Source organism: Phaenicophaeus curvirostris, chromosome 3 (genome assembly GCF_032191515.1).
Source record: "Phaenicophaeus curvirostris isolate KB17595 chromosome 3, BPBGC_Pcur_1.0, whole genome shotgun sequence".
Taxonomy (NCBI): Eukaryota; Metazoa; Chordata; class Aves; order Cuculiformes; family Cuculidae; genus Phaenicophaeus; species Phaenicophaeus curvirostris.
In genome coordinates this window covers 58,682,500-58,704,744 of record NC_091394.1, presented here as the reverse complement: position 1 = coordinate 58,704,744, position 22,245 = coordinate 58,682,500, and the positions used below count along the sequence as shown (strand labels likewise).

The 22,245-nt window shown below is 40.7% G+C and overlaps 1 protein-coding gene across 3 annotated transcripts; it reads left to right on the top strand.

Annotated features, from left to right (window-relative positions):
* The first annotated feature begins 1,393 nt into the window (after positions 1–1,393).
* LOC138719129 (DGAT1/2-independent enzyme synthesizing storage lipids-like) lies at positions 1,394–20,618 on the top strand. 3 transcript variants are annotated; one of them, XM_069854113.1, is made up of 7 exons: positions 1,395–1,562; positions 5,653–5,983; positions 8,335–8,499; positions 14,017–14,210; positions 16,273–16,333; positions 17,285–17,424; positions 19,169–20,618. In XM_069854113.1, exons 2-7 carry the CDS (start codon positions 5,656–5,658, stop codon positions 19,271–19,273), a joined length of 993 nt encoding a protein of 330 aa, XP_069710214.1. In that variant the 5' UTR covers positions 1,395–1,562; positions 5,653–5,655; the 3' UTR covers positions 19,274–20,618. The 3 variants fall into 3 exon arrangements, with proteins under 3 accessions (XP_069710216.1, XP_069710214.1, XP_069710213.1); XM_069854112.1 differs by having other exon boundaries at positions 1,396–1,562; positions 5,656–5,983; XM_069854115.1 differs by lacking the exon at positions 17,285–17,424 and having other exon boundaries at positions 1,394–1,562; positions 5,656–5,983.
* The last annotated feature ends 1,627 nt before the right edge of the window (positions 20,619–22,245 follow it).

Sequence of the window (22,245 nt, the reverse complement as noted above, 5' to 3'; positions counted from 1 at the left end):
GGGGGAAATGGTGGGGAAGGCCAGTCTTTGGGAAGCAGTCCCCATGAAGGCATATTCGACATACGAAACGATAATGCAGATGCAGAGGTACTGCCAGCATTGTCCTGATTCTCGCTCATAGCGGCGTAAGCCGACGCTGCAACCTCTCTCTCTGCTTTCACTTCACATAAAAGTTTCTTTAACTAATCGCCAGAGGGTAAGACATTGCCAAAGGCCCTTATTTCCTTTAGTATATTCATCAAACAACCTTTGTCCCATTTTCTCCCAAGTCTCTCTTTCAAATAGGGCAGCAGTAGTAGGAATAATGCTGCTTCGATTAGCCCACCTTATCATGGATAGGATAGGATAGGACAGGATAGTGTTGACGGGAGCATCACGGAATCAAACGCAGAGATCAATATGATCAGTGAATGTTCAATTTATTGAGCTTAGCTGTTTATTTATAAACCCGTTTCGGTTACATAACTGGGTGCCCATGAGGGTATCTACAGGGTATTATTGGTTAAAGGTAGCTGTCCATAAGGCTATTACTAACATATTATTAGCTAAACTACTGCACATGCTAAGAAACCAAGTTACACTAAAATTAACTATGTTGATAGTTCTCTTTAATTGTTTTTCTTTCACCTGGTACTCGTTCCCACTGAACTAGCTGTTGTATTCCCTTCAGCTGGCATTTGTTTATCTTTTGGCTCTCTGTTTCAAGACCTTGTTAGAGTTCTTCAGTATCACAGCATCCAAGCCTTGTTCTCTGTAAAATGTTCTGACAGGACAGGCCAGGCCAGGCCAGGATGCTGTTTAGCTCCTCTGCACAGTTTCTGCAGTACAAGGAATGCTTTTATATTCTGTTTATGCGTAACTCCTCTTGGAGGAGGGACCAACACCCACCTCTCTAAAACATCCTTTATGTTGTAGACAGTGATAAGATCTCCCCTCAGCCTCCTCTTCTCCAGGCTAAACAGTCCCAGCTCCCTCAGCCACTCCTCAATAAGACTTATTCTCCAGCCCCTTCACCAGCTTGTTACTCTTCTCTGGACACGCTCCAGCCCCTCAATGTCCAGAAGATTCAGGAGAACACGGCCACAGGACAGGAGGCCTTCGCTGGACCTCACACCAATGCTGCCCCCCCCCCACCCGCTCTTTTCCCCGCCACCAGCTCCTCCCCGTCACGTGCTCCGCGTCACGTGCTCCGCGCCCCCTGGCCCCGCCCCCGTCCCCTTTGCCCTGCCCGGAGCTCGCGCGCTCCCTAGCGGCTCGCGCCCCTCTCCCGCCGGAAGCGCGGGGCGGTGTTACCGGACGTGGTCCGGGTGACTCCCGCGCCCCCGGCGGCGCGGAGTTCCCGCCTTCGCCTTCTTCTCCTTCTCCACCGCCGTCCTCGTTCTTTCCGCGCTCCCCTCCCGCTGGTTCCTCCGCTCCCGCCCCCGCGCCGCCGCGGGAGCCGCCCTCGCCTGGCCGCCCCGCGGGCACCCGGCCTCCGCGGGGGCGGCGGGCGGAGAAGTAAAACCAGGCCCCGGCGGGGGCGCAGGGGCCGGAGCTGGAGCCGCCGCCGCCGCCAGGGGAAGGTGAGCGGGCGCTGCCGGGCGGGTCGGGGGCCCGGCCCGGCCCCGGTCACCGCCCGGCTTGGGCAGGGGGCGCGGCGGGGAAAGAGAAACTCCATCCTCCTGGAGCCTCCTGCAGAAGGGACCGCCGTCCTTCTGCCGCGGGGGCGGGGAGCGGGCTGGTTTGTCCCCCACAGAAGGATATGGAGCCATCGGAACGGGTGCAGAGGAGGGCTACGGAGGTGATCCGAGGGCTGGAGCACCTCTCGTACGAGGACAGGCTGAGAGAGTTGGGGCTGTTCAGCCTGGCGAAGAGAAGGCTCCGAGAGGACCTTATTGCGACCTTCCAGTACCTGAGGGGGCTACAAGAAAGCTGAGGAGGGAGTTTTACAAGACCATGGAGTGATAGGATGAGGGGAACTGGCTTTAAATTGGAAGGGGGAAGAAGTAGACATAAGGAAGAAATCCTTCACGATGAGAGGGCTGAGACACTGGCACGTGTTGCCTGGGGAAGTTGTGGCTGCCCCATCCCTGGAGGTGTTTGAGGCCAGGTTGGATGGGGCCTTGGGTAGCCTAGTCTAGTGGAAGGTGACCCTTCTCATGGCAGGGGCGTTGGAACTAGATGATCTTTTAAGGACCCTTTCAACCCAAAACATTCTGTGATTTTTGTTTCATAACAAGAAGAGACCCATCTTCTAAAATCCAGGACTTCAGCTGCAGATGCCATTAGCACAATTATCAGGCCATTCTTTTTCACCTGTTTGTGGTGGCATTGCTAATTCTGGTAGAAATACTCTGCGTAAGTGCCTGATGCAGTAATAAGCAGTGTAAGTCTCTTGGCAGGGACATGTCATAGCTGTTGATTTTCAGCGTCTTTCTAGTTTGAAGTTACTGGAGTGTTCTCTAAAAGTTTACTTCCACTTTTCATATATGTGCTGGTATTACTCAGGGCGTGGTTTACAGCAGTAGTTATTGCTCTCCATAATTGTTGCTTCTCCTAGCACGATCAGTAGGGTCTCAGTTAACCCAGTGTCTAGTGACCACAGCGGAACACCGCTGTTGTAGTTTAGTTAAGGACTTTTCTGGGTCATATGCTAGAAGTTATCAGAAGGTGTTGTATATTAGCCTCGTTTCCATTTTCCCATCAACACAAAGCCTTAAATTAATGTGTGTTGTCATTAGTAAAATGAAAAATCTTTTTTTTGTCTAGAAAAAATTTATGTGGGCTGTGCTATTGGGAAGTCAGAACTTAAATTAAAAGTATTTAGTTTGAACCGCACAACAGGAAATGCGTTAGTAATGATTGGATGGTGACAGATGTCAGAAAGCCTCTGACAAGGAAGGCAAGGTAGTCTCTTTTTGCTTGGGTAATATCCTAATCAGAGTGACATTGCTGGTGTTTCTCAAAGACTGTGCTTTATCTTGTAATTTTAATGGCTCTAGGTAGTCACAGAGTAGACTGCTGTAATGTTGGAACAGGCCAAAATGATGTTATCTGTTAGCACTGTAAATGAACTATGTTGGACTTTTATTCAATGTGAGCATCCTGTGCCTGATCACTGAGACAGAATCTGTCTTCCGTTTTTCACTGCCATTGCCTTGGGCTATGTTAACAAGGTCACAACCATTAGATCAAGGAAGTATTTACTACCTGCTTTTTAGCACTTTTGAGACCTCAGGTCCAGTGTAGAGCCCTGTGATAGGAGAAATGCTGGCAGACTGGAAGAGGTGCAGAGAAGGGCCAATGATGTTGTTAGGTGGCTGCAGCATGTTGTGTCTGTAAAAGGCTGGGGGAGCTGTGCGTGTTTAGCCTGAAGAAGAGAGGGCTTAAAGGCTATCTTACAGCTGCTCTCAACAAGTGATTATGGAGATGAGGGAGTAAAAAGAGAGGAGGCAAGAGGCACAAATTGCAGTAAGGGGAATTCTAACCAGAATAAGTAAAAACATGAAGACGATCAAGCACTGGATCAGGAGCCCAGAGAAGCAGTGGGATCTCCATTCATAGAGATACTACAAACTGGACTGGATATGCCCCTGAGCAACCTGATCTAATTCCTTAGTTAGCAAGAGGTTGGCAAGTGCTGTCCAGTGAGGCTTTCCAGTATAAATTATTCTATGATTCTCTTCAAGACGAGGAAGCAAAGTTCTTCAGAGTAGGGTTGACAATCCCTAGGAGAGGGCAGTACTTTAGATGTTACCTCTGTGGTTGGCAGCAAAGGAGATGTCAGATTTTAATTTCCGTTGCAGCTTAATGCAATAGATACGGAAGCAAGCTTATAAAACTGCAATGATTGCATTTGAGGCATTGCATCTAATATTACAGGTAAAAGGACAAGTAATATTTTGCAAGCCTGACATGCATGGACAGGACTTTAAATTTACTTGATGAGGGCTTTGTGTTTGGAGAAAGCCATAAACAGATAAAAATATAATAGGCAGGACACTATCACTTCAAGTAATCTTTAAAGCTACATAATCACCTTTGAGTTTTGAAAAATGTTTGTGTGCTGCAGCCTATAATCCGTATTGTTCCCTAGCTGGTAGGAGAAGTCCAGGCATAACAATCTGATAAATACTGTGATGCTGAATGCTATTCCTAAATCCTGCTTGGTCTCACAAATTGTGGTTCTTTTACTTGCTGTGGGTGTTTGCTGCTTGGCAGGTTCTGAAGTTCGGCTCTGACAACTGGAATGAGAAAAAGCGAGCTTTCTTTTGCTCTCCCACCCTTTTCCCCTAAATTACACCCCTGAACACACTTGAAATGCTTGAAAGTGCTTAAAATCAGTGAACTGCATGTTGCTAATGCTGTGTGCTTATTCATTGCTGTATGTTTCAACATCTTACAGCAAATGTGGAGTAAAACTGACCTGCTTACTTGTTTTTACTGTCGTTGGAGTTCTGATAGCATTAGTAAAACTGTCTTTTGAATTTCAGTCACTTTTTGTTTGTAAAAACAGAGCAAAAGAATGATAGACATATGTCTATCTAGCCATAAGAACTCTGCAGTCATACATACCTTAAGTCACATTTTAATAAGAAAACAAAATACAAGAACGCCAAGCTTAGATCCTGCCAGAAGTAATTGTTCTTAATCCCTTTCTCTCTGCAAGCCTAAATTACAGTTGCAACATGTTTTTCTTCTTGATCTTGACTAACAGTTACTTTAAATCTCGACCAAAATTTTTCTAGACTAGGTTTATTTCTCCCTGCCCCCTGCCTGAGGTATTATTTGTGGTGTTCTAAAAATTCAGCTAAGAGAGCCAAGCATACAGATTATCTCATGTTTGTATGATGAAGTGAATACCAAGTTTTTCCCTAAATCGTTCAAAGCTAAGAAAAAAAGGTGTTGCTCCAGATTTATAGAAAGCCTGAAATACCAGCCCAAAGAGATCTAGCCCTGATACTTCTGGGGAGCTGGCATTGGAGAAGAGAGATTTTTACACATGGAAACAGTAAAGCCAGGGCAGTTAAAGCTTTTAGAGGACTTTTTGTGATCTTTTTTACCTTGTCGTTCCTGCTGCCTCTCTGTGTTGTGCTTTGGGATGTGGTGTTTCACTGTCTGTAGATCTCCAGGTACAACTAGAGGTCTCTACAGCAGTGAGACCTGCTTATTGGAGACCATCTTATTCCTGAGTCATCATATGCTTGTGGTTAGTGGAAGTGTTTGGTAGGTTTTTTTATAGCACTGGTTTTGAGATGGTGTTGTTTTCTGTTGTAGAGTGTGTTGTGCAATAAATTTGACTAATCGATACAGCTTTCTCAAAATAGAAAATACAGTATAAGTTGGTACTGGTAACACTATTACTGTTCTGATTCTGTGTAGGTTGAACAGTTTTTAATGAGATAAAATCATAGCCTGCGATTAAGCAATTGCACTATCTTAATCAGAATTGGAAGCATTTCCACCACACAAAAGAAAAGGATGGAAAAGATTGAGGAAGAGTTTTGCTGTATGAAGCATTGTGTATCTAACAGGTGCTGCTGAGATGTAGGGTAAATGATATATGAGTAAAACATATCAGAGGGACTTCTTGTATGATTAAACAGTATAGGCAGGTCTGTTTTTGTTTTTCAAGGATTTCTTCATCTGCCTTTTTTGGGTTTTGTTGAACAGGAGATGATAGGTGGAAATGAATCCTGTATTGCAGGACCGATGCCTATGTCCTACTTAACCTGCCTCACTTATATTCTGGGAGAATGGACTGGTGTGGATCATATTGAAGATTATCTGAGTTATGCAGTCTACCTTTTATGGGTACTTTTTCCACTTGCATTAGTTTTTCTGCTTCCGGGAGTTCTCGTCATCCTCTTCTACACATCAGTTCTCCTTCTTCATATTTATAAAAGGAAGAATGAAATAAAAGAAGCTTATTTCAATGATGTTTGGGATGGCGCAGTGCAAATGGTGGCCACTCTATGGGATGGACATGGAAGAATATGGCATGGTAAGAGAGATGTAACTTTTCATTAAAAAGTGTTGGAATTCTTGTTCCTGGTTTTACCTTTAAGCTTTATCAGTACATGTGTATCACCAATTGTTGCTGCTGTCTGAAATTCAGCCCAGTTATTTTTACGATTTATCAATGACTGCAAATAGTGGGAAAACAAGCCATTGAGACTTCTTTGGATGTAAAGCTTTTTGTCTTGTGCTTTTATTCCTTTGCTTCTATAAAATGAGATCTTTCATCCAGTTGAACATATGCAATTTCTTTTAATGTTTTAGTTTTTTTTTTATTTTATTTTTTATAACTACTGCTAGGTTTCCTTATTTCAAGAGGACCTGGAATGATTGCTATGTTAAAAATTACATCAATTAACTATATTATTTCAGAGTCAATATATGAGCTCTGGAAGTTCAGTGCCAGTTCTCTGATAGCCAGTACATCAGCACTTTAGCGTAATTTAACTTAACCAGATTGCTCTTAACTAGTCTTCTACTTGTAATGCCAAGTGGTGGCTAAAAGGAGCACTTAATGCCGGTTCACTTGCTAGCTGCTACTTCAGATTGACTTTGGAGCCAAAAACTGTTAGAGAGCTCCGCTTCTTTAATTTTCTTAGTCTATGTATTTTTGATGTCAAACCTAAGGGCTCTGTTCCTTGTCCTTCTACTATTATTTCTTTTATAAAGGCAGACTTAAATGATTTGGCTTTTCTTTCTAAGGAAATCACAAAACTCTTTCAGAACCATTCAGCCTTGATGCAGCTAAAGGAGAAAGATGTTTAAGGGCAATTTACATGAAGAACAGATCCTTCTTGAAAATCATCTCTGTTTGTTCTCTAGTCAAAGGGAAGCAGGTTTTCAAGGCATTGATAGCCAGATGGTGTAGCAGCTGTATCAGATAGGCTTTGTTAAGACTAAGATGTCACTTTCAAATCTTGGAAAGTACACTAGATCAGAATCAACAGCTACATGAAAGAGCTTAAAATGCTCACTTCACAATAAAAAACTATTTACTTTTTTTATTAAAAAAATTATTTGTTTTTAAGGCCTTGACTTCATCCTTAGTAACTTTTTATAAGGCCTAGCTTTTTATTTGTGCAGAAAAGATTCTTATCCAGTTCCTTGTAAACAGTTGTGACTTTTTTTCTGCCCTGCCAGCTGCTTACATGCTCTCTGCACACTTGTCTTGCAAAAGCATGAAACGTTTTGTGATTATTTTTTCCCCGAGTGTATCTTAGAAAGAAGTTTTCATCCTGGAATCTCACAGCATCAGGAACCTGAAACTGATGTGTGATACCTGTAACTTTACATATATTATGCAACTACTAGATGTAGGTGTCATTCTGGTTGTGGCTGGCTGACCTGGAGCACAGAGGACAGTTAGTGGTCACTTGAGATGGTACAGATGATAGGTAGATAGATACTTGCAGTGTTACAACTCCACAGGTGTAGAAAGTAAAATAGAGGGAGAAGAGCCAAGAGTACCTTCAGAATTAAAGGAGAAATCAAAGGAATGGGAATTGCAGACCTGATTAACTTTAGAAGAAATGATATGGTTTGTGTGTTGGAGTTTTTTTATTTGTTTGCTTTCTGTTTATTTTTAAAAAACACAAACAAGATACAGTACCAAAACCACTCAGTATTAACTGTGTTCTACACAGATGTGTTTTGATAAATTGTGTTAACTGAATGTATTCTGCACTGTTAACATAATTAGAAATGTAAGCTCAGTAAGAAACTCATGTGTGTTTATGTACATTTTAATTAATTAAGCATATGAAGCCTGAAATAGCTTTTAGTACTTAGTGTTGGAAAAATGGAGCAAGTATAACATTGAAAGAAATAACAGATAAGCTTCATACCCTGGAGTGAAAAAAGACCTATAAATGGATGTTGTCATATGAAATATCCTTAAATGGCTACTGGTGGCAAAGCACTTTAAAAGGTAAATAATAGTTTGAAATAGCTGTGTTTCACCAGTCTTGTCCAATCCTTATTTTGATTTCACTTGAATGGTTGATTCGGAGGACTTCTGCAACCTTGAAGACAGTGAACTGAAAACATAAGGAAAAAATATACAATAGTTCAAAATAGTGAGACTGGGTGTTTTGCTTTCATTTTTTCTTTTGTTGTTGATCTCTGTAACTGTGACTTTTTTGCTTTAAATAAAACTTGTATTTCCTGTGAAAGCACCTTTGTAAATACTACAAATCAATTCTTGACTTTTTAGCTGTCACTTTACTCTACTAGTCTGAAATACCTAATGATTTCAGTTACCAGCTTGATGTGAGTTAGTTTCTTTGGGATGACATTCTGTCAGACTTTGACTTCTGTTGTACCTTTAACTCCTAACAGGTTATGAGGTTCATGGTTTCGAAAACCTTCCTGAAGGACCGGGGCTTATTGTGTTTTATCATGGAGCTACACCTGCTGACTATATCTATTTTGCGGCTAGACTTCTTATACAAACGAAGAGATACTGCCATGTAGTAGCTGATCATTTTGTCTTTAGATTACCAGGTAACAATGCTTACTTCATTATAAGCAATCAGTTGGAGACCTTCTTTTATTTTTTTTTTTTATAGTGCAATTTCTAAAAATTGTGCCTCGGAACACGCATTCAGACAAATGTAGTGAAAGTATTGAAGTTCAGCTGTCTCTAATGTGTTCATTATATAAGTGAGGCCAATGAGACTGGCCTATGCAAGGATGGGTCATACTGCTGTCTAGATAACACCTTCTGACACTTCTAGGGTGTTTAGAAACAAAGAAAAGGAGATCATAGGAGAAACAGTTGTCTCTATATTAAATCAGTAGCAAAGGCTTCAGAATTATGTTTCTTTTTTTTTAATTAATATAGGCAGAATGACTGGCATAACTTGATTAAGAAATATTTGGAAACAACATTCTTAAAATTGACCGTATTAGTCTAGAGAGACAGTGTATTTTTGTATCCCACCCAGTTGAGTATGGTGGACTGTGGAACCTGTCCCCAAGATGACTGTTCCAAGTAGAATCTTTATTTGGAGGAAAGCTGTAGAAGTGCCCTGCAAGTTTGTGCGAAGCATGAGGTAAATGAAAAATATGTTTAGGGCACAGTTTTGGCTGGACAGCCTTGTGAAAAACACTGTTGACTGGTGAAATTAATTATGTGAGGAGTTTGGTTTCTGTGTGTGTGAAATACAGTAATACCCCGTTCTTTTCCCAAGTTCAGTTTGTGACCAAAATCCTTGTAATTAATTTTGTGAATTTACAGGAGCATTCTGTAGTCCACTGATGCTTTTAGTGGAAACAACTCATATCAGAAACTGTCCTTTTGCCAGTAAAGCTTTATTTTGGCCAAGATCTCTGAAAACAGAACATTTCCGTACTGAAACAGCATAGCTTTGCCTCTACAACTGCTTTTGCCCATGGGCTAGGATTTGTCAGTTGATTAGAAAATTTTTGCATACAGCTGACTAATGTAACCTATTTTCTAATTTAGTTTTGGCTCCATATTAAATGTATTACTACTTTGCTGTGCAGTTGTTTATCAAATGGGAGATATTTTGGTTTTCTCCATTTCTGCTTTAAAACAATGTGTAAGTGTACTTATGAGCCCCCCAAAATATTGCTTAGTAGCATTGCAGAGATATCTGGCTGAATGGCAGGTCTCAAAGAAGTGGGTTCAGCAGTACAACATCTAGCTGACAGTTTATACAGGCATTCCTCAGGGGCTGATACTGGGACCAGTGCTGCTTAATGTTTTCATTGCACACCTGGATGAGGGGTTGGAGTATGCTCATGGGAAGTTCACTGATTATATCAAACTTGGGGAGCAGTCAATGCACTGGGGGTTAGAGCTGATACTGAGAATGCCATCACAGAATTGAACTGGTAGAAACATCACCAAGTTCAGCAGCAGCAAATGTGAAGTTGTTCATCTGGGACGGAGTAATGCCAGGAGACAGTATGCTCCGTAGAGGGTGGCTTTGCCGGAAAGGACTTCGGCATTCTAGTGGACAACGAGTTGAACATGAGTCGGCAGTGTGACCTTGCAGCAAAGATGAACTGTGCACAGAACTTTTTTATTAGCATGAGTGTAGCCAGCAGGCCAAGTAAAGAGGTTTTATACCGTGGCTTGGCACCTGTGCAGGCACATCTCAATATGGTGTCCAATTTTGAACTCCCCAGTACAAGACAACTGTTGACACACTAGAGCATGTTCAGTGGACGATGTGGAGCTGGAGCACACAATTTACGAGGAGGAGCTGAGACAACTGCATTTGTTTGATCTGTACCAGATAAGGGTGAGGGGAGATATTGTTGTTGCCTTAAGTGACCTAACGGGAATGTACAGAGAAGAGGGAGTCAGATGCTTCTTAATAGTGCACAATGATAGAATGAGAAACAACATGGGCAAGTTGCAACACAGGAATTTTTTAATAGGTGTGTGGAAAGGTATTTTAACATGAGGGCGATCAGACACCTGAACTGATTGCCTAGGCAGGTTGGGGAATCTCCATCCTTGGAGACTTTCAAAACTCCACTGGGTGAGGCCCTGAGCAGTCTGATCCTGTTGAACCCGCTTTGAGTAGGAGGTTGGACTAGATGACCTTCAGAGGTCCTTTCCAGCCTACATGATTCCCTGGTTCTGTGAATGAATTAAAGTTACTCAGAGAAGACAAGCCCAAAAGGCCCAGGTAATGTTCTGGATTGTGTTTCAAAATCTGCACAATAACCTGTGACTGATAACCCAGGTAGGTGCCAATTCTCTTGTGAATCAAACCAGAAAGGCCGCTGTAATTTTATCATAGTACTAAGACTGCTTGATCTTGATTAAGTCTGCAGATTAAATTGGATGCCTTTTCAGATGATGTTCTGGTTAACCAAAAGTTATGAGGCTCAATGCAGGAGAAATGGGTGGAGGGGTGAGGAGGTGGGTTTGAGGAGTCTGTAGGCTGCTAGACACACTTGGATTAGGTGATTTAATGATCTTTCGGTTTTTGTGATTATTGAATTTACTATGAATAGATGTGAGGAATAGCTTGTACCACGAATCTGCCTCTCTAATTCATGCCAGTATGCAACTGCCAGTATGCAGTCTCATTGCATCCTCTGCATTGGGCACTGCTGTCCTGAATTAACATGATGTTTGTTTGTAAAAATGTTGCTGTGCCTCCTAAGGCATGTGTGAATGTGCAAGGGGTCAAATATCTGCTCCCTGCTACTTAGTCTTGAGAGGTACAGCTTCATAAGTTATGGAATCTGACCTAGTAGGAGATCTCCTATAGATATCTGGAGATTTCTGTTGAACATTGCCTCATGTGTCTTCTGCATAGCTGCAAAAGGAAATTATTTAATTGTCTCAATTTGTACTGTACCAATACTACGTATGCTTCTGTTGCATGTGTTTGGGGACAGAAGGCTATGAACTATGATCCTGTGACTTCTTTCTTTACTTTTTCTGGAGATTAGTCACAGAAAAAAAAAATCTTTCCAGGGGTTTCTTTTAGATTTTCAGTTGTGTAGCGCTCAGGAATACATTGATTTCTCTAAGGTTAAGTTAAGAGAAAATCTTTCTAAAGAGTGCAGTGAGGACTGAGATTTCACTTGTGTTTTTCTCCATCACTCTCCCCTATAGTATGGGCCATGCTTGTTTCCTAGGGTCATCTGAGATCCCTCTTTAAAAGGCCGGCTGCTATTGTAGGGATATGATAAGGCACAGAGTACTCTGGCTGTCCCTTCAGGGCCACTCCACTAGTTGCTGTCTCTCTGCTGCCCTAACAGAACCAGGCTCTTCCTCTTTGCTGCTGGAGCAAAGATACTGATAGCAATATATGATCTGCTGGCTAGGCTATGAGATACAGCTCAAAATATAAGATTTATACTAAAAGACAAGGGGGGAAATACAGCTGAGAAATTTTGTGAAGGCTTGAAACCCTACTCCACTGTAGCTATTGAGGCATGGACCCCCTTCTAAGGTGACAAACGAGATCACTTTGAGTGGATGCAAACTTTATATGGTGTTTCTGTACCCAGTCAGCAGCTACCCCAGTGAATTTCCACCCGTAAGAATCCCGCAGTTACAGTGATAGAGTGCAGCCGACTATTTACCACAGATGTGCCCCTTATCTTCATGTTTTCCGTCTAATGCATTCTTTTCTTATTAACTTACGGGTCTTGGTAAAGATTCCAAGGTCTCAACAAGCTGGCAAGCATGAGAATACTGGCTGTTTGCTCTGTGCTTGCTGCTAATATCATGGGCGTGCCAAGGCATCGGCTGCTTGTCCCGGCATATGCACCACTATTTTGTATTACAAATCTTTGCCCGTGTTCTGTCTATATTCTGTTCTTTTTTTCTTTTTCTGACCTGCAAATTGAGTAGACTTATGGTATTGCTCTGTCAACCCCAGACACCCTTCTCCAGCATGGCCAGTGCAGAAAGAGAAACTATCTTCACAGCTTCAGCTTCCTTGGAGTCTCTTTACCTGCCAAGCTCAATCTTTCTCATTACTGTTTTGTCTCTCTCTGGAACTCACTGACAGAAGGGGGCTTAGAGACAGACAGCTTCACACCACCAGGTACATTCCAGAGAGCTCTAAGTAGTTTGGGAATGTAAATCGTTGTAAAAACCAGCAATTTAAGATCCCACAAACAAAGCCTCTGAGAGAAAATTACTGTAGGAAAACTATTTGAGGTGTCCTCTGTGCAAGTGCTGTTAGGTGAAGACTGCTGGCGTCACCTGCCGTGTGCGAGGCAAGCACAGGAGAATGAGACAAGTGTAATGTGGAGGATATGCCACAGTGTAACGGAGCTTGTGTTGTGTGGTTGTGGTTATGTTTATGGACAGATCCCAATTGTGCATAGATAAAAATCAGGAGTAATTATACCAACTACAACACTGGTTAGAGATCAGAGTTTAGTTAAGAATAAATTAATGATATGCTGTCTCATGTTCTCCTTTCCAAGCCCATAGTTTATGCCAGTTATAAGAGAAGAACACTCACTGTCTTCTTAATGATGTTTGGACTCATCACACAAATATGTGATCACAGTAACAGCTATTTATTTGCTAAAATGAGGTTAAAGTATGAAGATATGATATTGAGTTCTGTGTTCTTGTCTATGGCTGATAAAATTGTTTGCCTCAGTGAGGAATCTTCAAGAAAGAGAAGTAATTTTGGTAAGCAGTACTCATAAATACTGTATAAATTTATAATCTATTGAACCGTGTGAGTGAACATGACTGATTTGCAAACAGAGGTTTATGCTAATTACGTTCTTTCACATTAGACTACTTGTCAAAATTGATCAGGTATGCACCCATTTGATGCTTATAGGCATATTTTTGATGTTCTGCTGTTTCTTGAAGAATAAGGTCAGTATTACATTTCAAATTCAAGATGATATGAGTTTATGTAAATTTACAGTTAAAAGCTTCAGTACGTAAAAAACATTAACCTAAGGTGAACATACCCAATCCAGGCTTGCCAGATGCCTCTTTGTGTGAAAGGCCATCCGAGTGCCCAGAAGTTGAACCTGGGAGTCGACTCCAGCAGTGATCACAGAGGACACTGCATTTTGTTTGTCATTCTCCTTGTGCACAGACTGCTCTGTTTGCTAAAATTAACTAAACAAGAAAATAGAACAATTTACTGGTATTTTATCTTGCTGCGCATCATTAGGACTGTACTACTTTTGAAAAGTACGGCTTGGGCAAGGAGTCAGTGCTCTGGAGCTGTCTTAACAACTCCTTTGAAACACATGAATGATGGCACAGACTACTTGCGATTTTTTTCCAGTTTAGTCCTAATTTTGTGATAGCACCTGGCTTTAATATGACAAAAAGCCAATGAAAACCCTAAATCTTCAACTTCTTAAGACCAAAATTTATAAGCAGGACTTAATGCTTCAGTTGCTCTTGAAACATCATTGATTTGGTCTTATAGGTTATTAGCCAAGTAAAGTTTTCGCCATTGTATTCTGTGTAGGGAATCTGCACTCAATAGTAGTACGAATTAACACTTCCTGAATTAATATTATCTTACCCTGCAGGTTTTAAATTATTACTTGATGTACTTGGAGTTTTGCATGGACCAAAAGAAGAATGTGTCAAGGCTCTGAAGAAGGGCTATCTTCTAGCTGTTGCCCCAGGTGGAGTTCGGGAAGCACTCTTTAGTGATGAAATGTATACTATTATTTGGGGTGATCGGAAGGGCTTTGCTCAGGTGGCCATTGATGCAGAAGTGGTAAGTATGACACTTTACAGAATAAAAGCAAAGAAAGGTAACTTATTGGTACTTTCCTCCAGGGAAAGATATTTTGATTATCATGTATTTGGTGTTACATTGCTGAGTGTTATGAGTATGGTCTACTTGCTCTCAAAACTACATTCCAAGACTCTCTTACTCTGTTGCTTTTGATAAGAAAGCTTTGGAGTTGGCTAAGAATAGTGTGGTCAGAAAATCTGGAGTTGAAAAGAATAAGAGATGAAATCCAGGACAGTTTCTGCATTACGAACTTGGGTCATTTTACACATACGTGATCAGGATTTGATGACTCAAACTAGAAAGGCTGGGAAGTAGCCACACACAAGCATTTCTGTTTCCCTGTTGCTGAAGTGTACTGTGACCCAGCACACTGGTAGATTCACTGGCCCTGTGTATTTTATTGACGTTGTATGGTAGTAAGAGATGTCCGGGTTGTACAGCAGTAGCAGGAGGTGTTGTTCACTACTGTGAACTGTCCCTGCATATACCTAATTTTGCTCAGGGACTTGGTGTAGTGGTAGATAGGAATGGTTGGACTTGATGCTCTAAGAGGTCTTTTCCAACCTAGTGATTCTATGATTCTGTGATTCTAATTTGAAAGTGTCACACCAAGAATTTTATATTTAAGTACTGACAAAGAGAGACTAGTTAAATCTCTGGATTTTATACAGAAATAGAATACTTTTAAGACCCAATTCTGTGTGTTTTTCACTTTTCTCAGGAGGAACATAACACCATTTAAACAGGACATTTTCAACTGATTTAGATTTTACTAATGTATTGTAATAGTATATGAAAGGCCATACTTGAGATTCAACTATGGTTGTACTAGTTGTGTTTGTTTTGGTGAATGTGTTTGGTTCCCTTTATGCGCTCACAAAGGTCTTGCAGTTTCACCCCTCAAAAAAAAAAAAAAAAGCCTGAAATATGCAGTAGAATAGGAATTGTGTCAGAGGTAGACTGACAGTGGGGAAAATACCTTTTATTTAGATTAAAGATGAACTTTGAGTCACTTTCAATTGTAAGCATAACTCCTTAAGGGAAGAAAAATGTGTCTGAAACTGGGACCTTCAACTTCTTAAAGTCGTCTCATTGCAGAAGATTTTTTTTCCAGATTCTTTTTCATATAAAGCAACTTGAAACTTGCAAAAATCTCTACCTCTGTCTCAGAAGTAAGATGCTCCAAATAAAATACTTATTAAATCAACAAGTTTGTTGTCATTCAGTTTAGGTAACTGCACTTCTTTTTTATTCTGTATAGTTAGTTGGATTATTTACAGACTTCCTTCCCCCAGCCCCCCAAGCCAACTTGATGTGTGTCTAAAAAGTTTCATGTACTAGCTCATTTCCATGCTTTTTTAAAAAGATTAGGAAGAATCTGAATGTTTGAAAATCCCATAAAGAGTTCTGTATTTCTCATGATGCTATGTACAGTGGGTACATACAATAAAATCGTTTTTAAAAACTTCATGTAGTAACTTACCCTATCCCAGTTCTTGTAGATCTTGCCAGCTGTTTGCAAGTTCAAAAACACTAATAAAAATTTGAAATATTACCATCATTCAAATATTCAGCTACAGAAATAAATCCTAGACATGTATGAACGTGACACATCAAGTGTGAAGCAATTCAATCAGTATAGCAGAGATTAATCAGACAAGTTTAAGGTACCGATCCTGTGAATTCTTCCCTTTGAGCATAGCTACAAATTAGGCAAAAGGTTCAACTACTTAAGTCACAAATGTGCAAACCCTGCTAGATGAGGGAAGGCCTGAATGTGCTGTAGTTTCTGAAGTCCTGCGCTGCTTTGAGAGAATGGATGTGCTGAAACTGTGACCCACTGAAATCTCATGGTATTCTCCAGCCTGAAACCTCATGGCAGAAAGTGGCAGAAGTTACACATTGTTGTTTTGCTGTTTATAATATCCTTGTTTGACAAGCATTTCTGAAATGAATTTGTTTGTTGGGTTTAAGTGAGGTAGATGTTTTTTAGATAGTGCTATCTTCATTAAATTCTTAATTATTTTTTTTTCCTTCCTAGCCCATCATTCCTATGTTTACACAAAACGTTCGAGAAGGCGTTAGGACATTAGGAGGAATAAGTAAGACATTTTCTATTTTTTTTGTAGTTCATTTTTCCGAATGTTTTTAGCCTATCTCTGTAGAAGTAATCCCCATATAAATTTGAGATTTGATGCAGCCTTGGTTTTGGAGGTTTACTCTCCAGTGGAGTTCAGAGATGATGTTATTACATCACCTCTCTGCTGATCTGCTAGCATTAGCCCTCTTTCTTATATTCTCCAACTTACTGTTTAGCAGAAAGGGCATAAACAGGCTTTTCCATGCTGCGTGCTCTGCCTCAAGTATGGCATCGTCATTTTCATCAGAGGACTGCAGGGCAAAGCAGTTCTGTTACCATCTCCCTCTAATGAAAAGCTATATGTTGCATGGAGAAAGCCAAGGCATCAGATGCAGACATGCAGAGTAATTCACGCATTTGTCAGGTTGTACAAAAATAAACAGCAATTATTTGTTGCTTTGTTCAGGAGAATTTTCGTGTACAAGCAGTGTTTAGCATGTGTGTCCTTCAGGCAGATAAGGCTTTTTCTGGTCCTCTAGACCTCAGAAAGACTGAACAGAACAGTCTTCCAATACTAGTTTCTTATGCTAACCTGTAAAATTAGCTGAACTATAACTTTTATTGTGTAGCATTTCCTTCGCCTCCAGAGAGGCAGCTACTGGGTTTTCCTCCTTCCTTCTCTTTGCAGCTACTCATTTGAGGAGGCATTTCACACCAAGTTAGGATGGAAACAAGTTAGCATTAAAGCAGCTTTTAGGAAATGAAAGTCAAGGGTAGAATAGCACTTGGGAAGACATTGTTTGAGAATCTGGGTCAGGGGCTGGATTATTTGCCAAGCCAGTTTCAATTTTAAGACGTATTAGGAAGAAAATTTTATGAAATCATTTGTTTCTCTCTCTGTGTTTGTTTGTTTGTTTTTCTCTTCCCCACCCTCTTCTGCTTTCCCCCTTCCCCCTAAATTTTTTCACGTTAGAAATATTTAGGTCGCTATATGAACGTATTAGATTGCCACTAGTTCCCTTGTATGGTGGGTTTCCAGTCAAGCTTCGTACATTTATTGGAAAACCTATTCCATATGAACCAAATATAACTGCTGAGGAACTAACTGCGAAGGTAAGCTTTGGACTTTAACTCTGAATGGCCTTCTTAAATGCTGTCTTTTTCTTACTACAGCTTTCAGTTGTTCTGGGTCTTTTAAAGTCAATAGTGGACCCTGTATTTGCTTCGAGAAGCAATTTACTTTAGTGGCTGAAGAAGCTTAGTCAGATAAGATTATTTCTCTGGGTTAATGAAACAAACATTTCTCCTGGTTTTGTCTGGGATAGAGTTACTTTTCTTCCTATTACCTGGTATAGTGCTATGTTTTGGATTTAGTGTGAGTAATGTTGATGCCACACTGATGTTTTTAGTTGTTGCTAAGTAGCATTTATATGAAGTCAAGGACTTTTCAGCTTCCCGTGCTCTGCCAGCGGGGAGGTGTGCAAGAAGCTGGGAGGGCATGTAGCCAGGGCAGCTGGCCCAAGCTGGCCAAAAGGATGTTCTATACCATCTAACATCATGGGATGGTATAGAAAGCTGAGGGAAGAAGAAGATATGGATGGATGTTTAGAGTTACGGCATTTGTCTTCCCAAGTAACCATTATGTGGGATGGAGCCCTGCTTTCCTGGAGGTGGCTGAACACCTGCCTGCTAATGGGAAGTAGTGAATAAATTGCTTGCCTGAGTAGCTTTAGCTTTTCCTATTAAACTGTCTTCATCTTAGCCGTGAGTTTTCTGACTTTTACTCTTCCAATCTCTCCCTATCCCATCATGGTAGAGTGAGCGTGCGGCTTTGTGGTGCTTAGTTGCCAGCTAGGGTTAAACCACGACAGCTTTTCACCCAAAGAAAGTGTTCTTGTTCTGAGTCTTGTCAGAAAGACACTAATGAAGCTTTTCAAATATAACAAATCAGTGCTCACATACTGTAGAAATTCCACACATGAAAAGAAGTAAGGTAGATAATTTCCCTGCTTTGTACAGTGTATTTCCATTTCTATTTCCTCCAACAAATTACCTTTTGAATAGTTCCCTAGTTCTGATTTAGGTAGTTTTTTAGGAAGGATGGTCGGGAAACTGGGTTTGTTTAGCCTTGAGAATAGGAGGCTGAGGGGAGAACTTATTGCTCTCTACAACTACCTGAAAGGAGGTTGTAGAGAGGAGGAAGCTGGCCTCTTCTCCCAAGTGCCAGTGCTTTTATGTTGTCATGGTTTTGTATGTTCCCCATAGAGCTTTTATTTAGTAAGAATGTCTGCTATTAAATTCTTGGCCTGCTACATTTTTGGATGAAAGTCAATGCTGCTGTCTTATGCAGTATTTTAGGCATGATCTAAGCGTGCTTTACAGGACCAGCTTCTTTAGGGGCCTTGGATGCAGGAATGCTTACTTTTTATGTGTCAGATGTGCTGAGAGACGATTGATTCCAGTGCTGCTTCTGAGCATGTGTAGAGTCAAAGTTCTGGCATAGTGTGAAGAGTATTACTGATGCAAAGGCAGGAGTTGCAGAGTTACAGTGCAGCATGCAGGCACTGGCATACTTTGTAGATCTAAGTCTCTTCATTAGTTTACTCCATCATCATCCTACTATTGAGTATCGCTAATAGAACTTGTGAACACAGCTACTAGAGATAAAAGGTACTAGTTTATTGGTCCATTTCTTGACAGTGATCCCAGTGATCTTTAAATATGGAAGAACAGTATTTTGAACTTGCAGTAGTTCTGTGACATTTGAGAAGATGAAAAAGAGCCTAGAGACTGTGTTAATGTATGAACAGTGTAAAGATGACTGAATTTGACCAAAGCCTTTTCTCTTTCCTTACAGGCAAAAGCAGAACTTCATAATCTAATAGAAAAACATCAGAAAATACCAGGAAATATATTTAGGGCTTTAATGGAACGATTTCAAACACATCAGAAAGAAGATTAGGTCTTCTGAGTTAACTACTATTTAGTTACGATGTTCTTGAAGTTGTATTTGTAACTTATTCTTCTAATACTAGGTTTTAAATACTGCCCTCATGATACTGCTGTAAAATTGAAGATACAAGACATTTTTCCTTCCTCCTGTCCAATATCAAGCTCAGGAACACAAACTTCAAATCATTCATAATGGGGCAAAGCTTAAGTTTTGATAAATACATTCCTACCTTGAAAGTAGTTTCTTTTTTTTCCTCAAAAACGGTACTGCAAATCTTTATGTACATGGTCTTATCTTATTTTTTTGTTTGTTCTCCCTCCCTGTCCCAGTTCCTCTATAACCTGAATATTAGACCTGCTGTACAGCTAGAGTCTTTCTGTCTTGATCATCCTCACTGTAATTGGGTTTTGCAGGCCACATTAATACTGTAGAGCATTTATGAAAGCTTTCTTTATGTTGTTGCTCTTGTGCAGCTGGACAAGTGTCAGCCTTCTGCAGCCCACAGAATATCTAGCTATACCAACAAAACCTGTGGTGGGAAGTGTTTAGTTTTACTGCAGTAAGCTCAGAAGGAGTTTGCAGGAGTGAAAATAAATTAGAAAAAGGCAGTGAACCAAGGAATTTTGTTAAAGAAACCACTCCAGTGCAATGAATGAGAACCCTACAGCACAGCTGCTATTGCAAGCCAAGCTGTATAGAATATCTGCTGCTGCTAGAGAGTTATCCCATATACTTCCCGGTGAATCTGCAAATTCTCCTTTGAAAGAATGAATCAAGCCTTTAAAGTTTTAAAAAGGTGAAATGAGAGTACTGTTTAGTAACATGAGCTCATAAAGATTTGTTTTGAAGGAAAGGAAAAAAATAGTAAAACATTCCCTTTAAAAGCAGAGAAAGGAAAGTAGTTTGAAAAAAACAGGATAGACATTCCAAAATACCCTTTAAACTTCGCATATATGTAAGTTGTTAAACGTCTATATTCTTCAATGGTTTACGTAAGTTATTAAATCAGGGTTGATAGGGAAATCCTATATACTTTCCTTAGTGAAAACGAATGAACAGTAAGGAGTTGCAGGACCGGACATTTGTGCACTTACAATAAATTATATTATTATTTTTTTTCTGAACTAAAGTCTATGATTTATTGTCCAAATATGAAATATCTGAAATATTTCTTCCAATTCTTTGCATATTTAAGCTACAGTTCTTAAGTTAACATCTGGGAACTCATTAGTTTTGGGATGAGGGCAAATTCATTAAGGAAAGACAGAAGACATGGTCTATCTTCAGTATTGTTGATGTGTGAAATTTTCTTTTAAAAAATCAGCTTTTGAAAGAGCAGTTATATTCAATTTAGTGTCCATTTCTCCTACCACTTAAGCATATGATTTGCTTTATACTCTTAAATGTGTAAATTAGTGAGATTACATAAGTGCACATGGATGATGCCCTATGTTAGAAAAATATCACTTTATGGGAAAGAGTCTAGACATTATGGTTTGCAAAAAGCTAACTTATTTTTGATGTTATTTTATATGAAAAGCATTTTAAGTGGCATTGAATTAAATTTTTTAAAGTGTGGGGAAGAATCATGTCACATACAAGCAAATGCCCATCTGAAGTTTTTAAAGTTACTTGGGTTTTATTTGAAGGCAAGATTGTATTCTTTTTAATTTATTGGAAAGTTTTTAAAAATATTATGTTAACACACTATGTCATTATACATCAGAGTATGACTTAAGTATGATTTTTTTTTTTTTTGGTTTTGCTGTCCATCTTGAGGAAAATGTACATTGATCGATATTGCAAAATTCTCAAAGGCAGCTGATAATATTTCTTGTTGAGATTGCGTATCTGTAAAAGAAAGAATCCGGAGTCCTGATGGAATTGGCTGATGTGGTTGCCTAGCCAATCTCCATGATATTTGAAAAGTCACGGCAGTCAGAAGTCCCTGGTGACTGGCAGAAGGGCAACATTGTGCCTGTTTTTAAAAAGGGTGGGAAAGATGAAACTGGAAACTACTGACCTGTCAGCCTCATTTCTGTGCCTGGGAATATCGTGGAACAGATCCTCCTAGAAGGCATGCTAAAGCATGTAGAGGACAGGGACGTGATTAGTGGCAGCCCGCACCGCTTCACCGGGGGCAAATCTCGTATGACAAGCCTAGTGGCTTTCTGTGATGGGGTAACAACAGCAGTGGACGTGAGAAAACCAAGGGGTGTAATCTCTCTGGACTTTTGTGAAGTCTTGACCTGGTCTCCCACGTCATCCTTCTCTCTAAATTGGAGATATGGATTTGATGGGTGGACTGTTTGTGGATAAAGAATTGGTTGGATGGTCATATTCAGAGAGTAGTGGTCAACAGCTTGATGTCCAGATGGAAATCCATGATGAGTGGTGTCCCTCAGGGATCCATACTGGGACTAATGGTGTTTAGTATCTTCATCAATGATATTGAGAGTGATATCGAGTGCACCCTCAGCAGGTTTGCCCATGACACCAAGCTGAGTGATGCAGTTGTCATGCCAGAAGAACAGGATGTCATCCGGAGGGACCTGGACAAGCTGGAGAAGTGGGCCTGTGAGAACCTTGTGAGGTTCAACAAGGCCAAATGCAAGGTCCTGCACCTAGGTCAGGGCAGTCCATGGTTTCAATGTGGGATGGGGGATGATGTGATTGAGAGCAGCCCTGCGAGGAAGGACTTGGAGCTGCTGGTCGATGAGAAGCTAAACATAAGCCAGCAATGTGTGCTTGCAGTCGAGAAGGCCAACTGTATCCTGGGCTGCATCAAAAGAAGCGTGGCCAGCAGGGCAAGGGAAGTGATTCTGCCCCTCTACTCCGCTCTCATGACTCCCCCCACCTGTTGAAATGGATCTGAAGGAGAGCCATGAAGATGATCAGAGGGCTGGAGCACCTCCCATACGAGGACAAGCTGAAAGAGTTGGTGCTGTTCAGCCCAGAGAAGAGAAGGCTCCAAGGAGACC

Excerpts from the sequence above, each read along its gene's own strand:
- LOC138719129 (XM_069854113.1), top strand. The coding sequence starts at position 5,656 with ATGATAGGTGGAAATGAATCCTGTATTGCAGGACCGATGCCTATGTCC. Across the intron at positions 14,211-16,272 it reads TGGCCATTGATGCAGAAGTG|CCCATCATTCCTATGTTTAC; the intron begins GTAAGTATGACA and ends TTTCCTTCCTAG. Across the intron at positions 17,425-19,168 it reads CTGAGGAACTAACTGCGAAG|GCAAAAGCAGAACTTCATAA; the intron begins GTAAGCTTTGGA and ends CTTTCCTTACAG.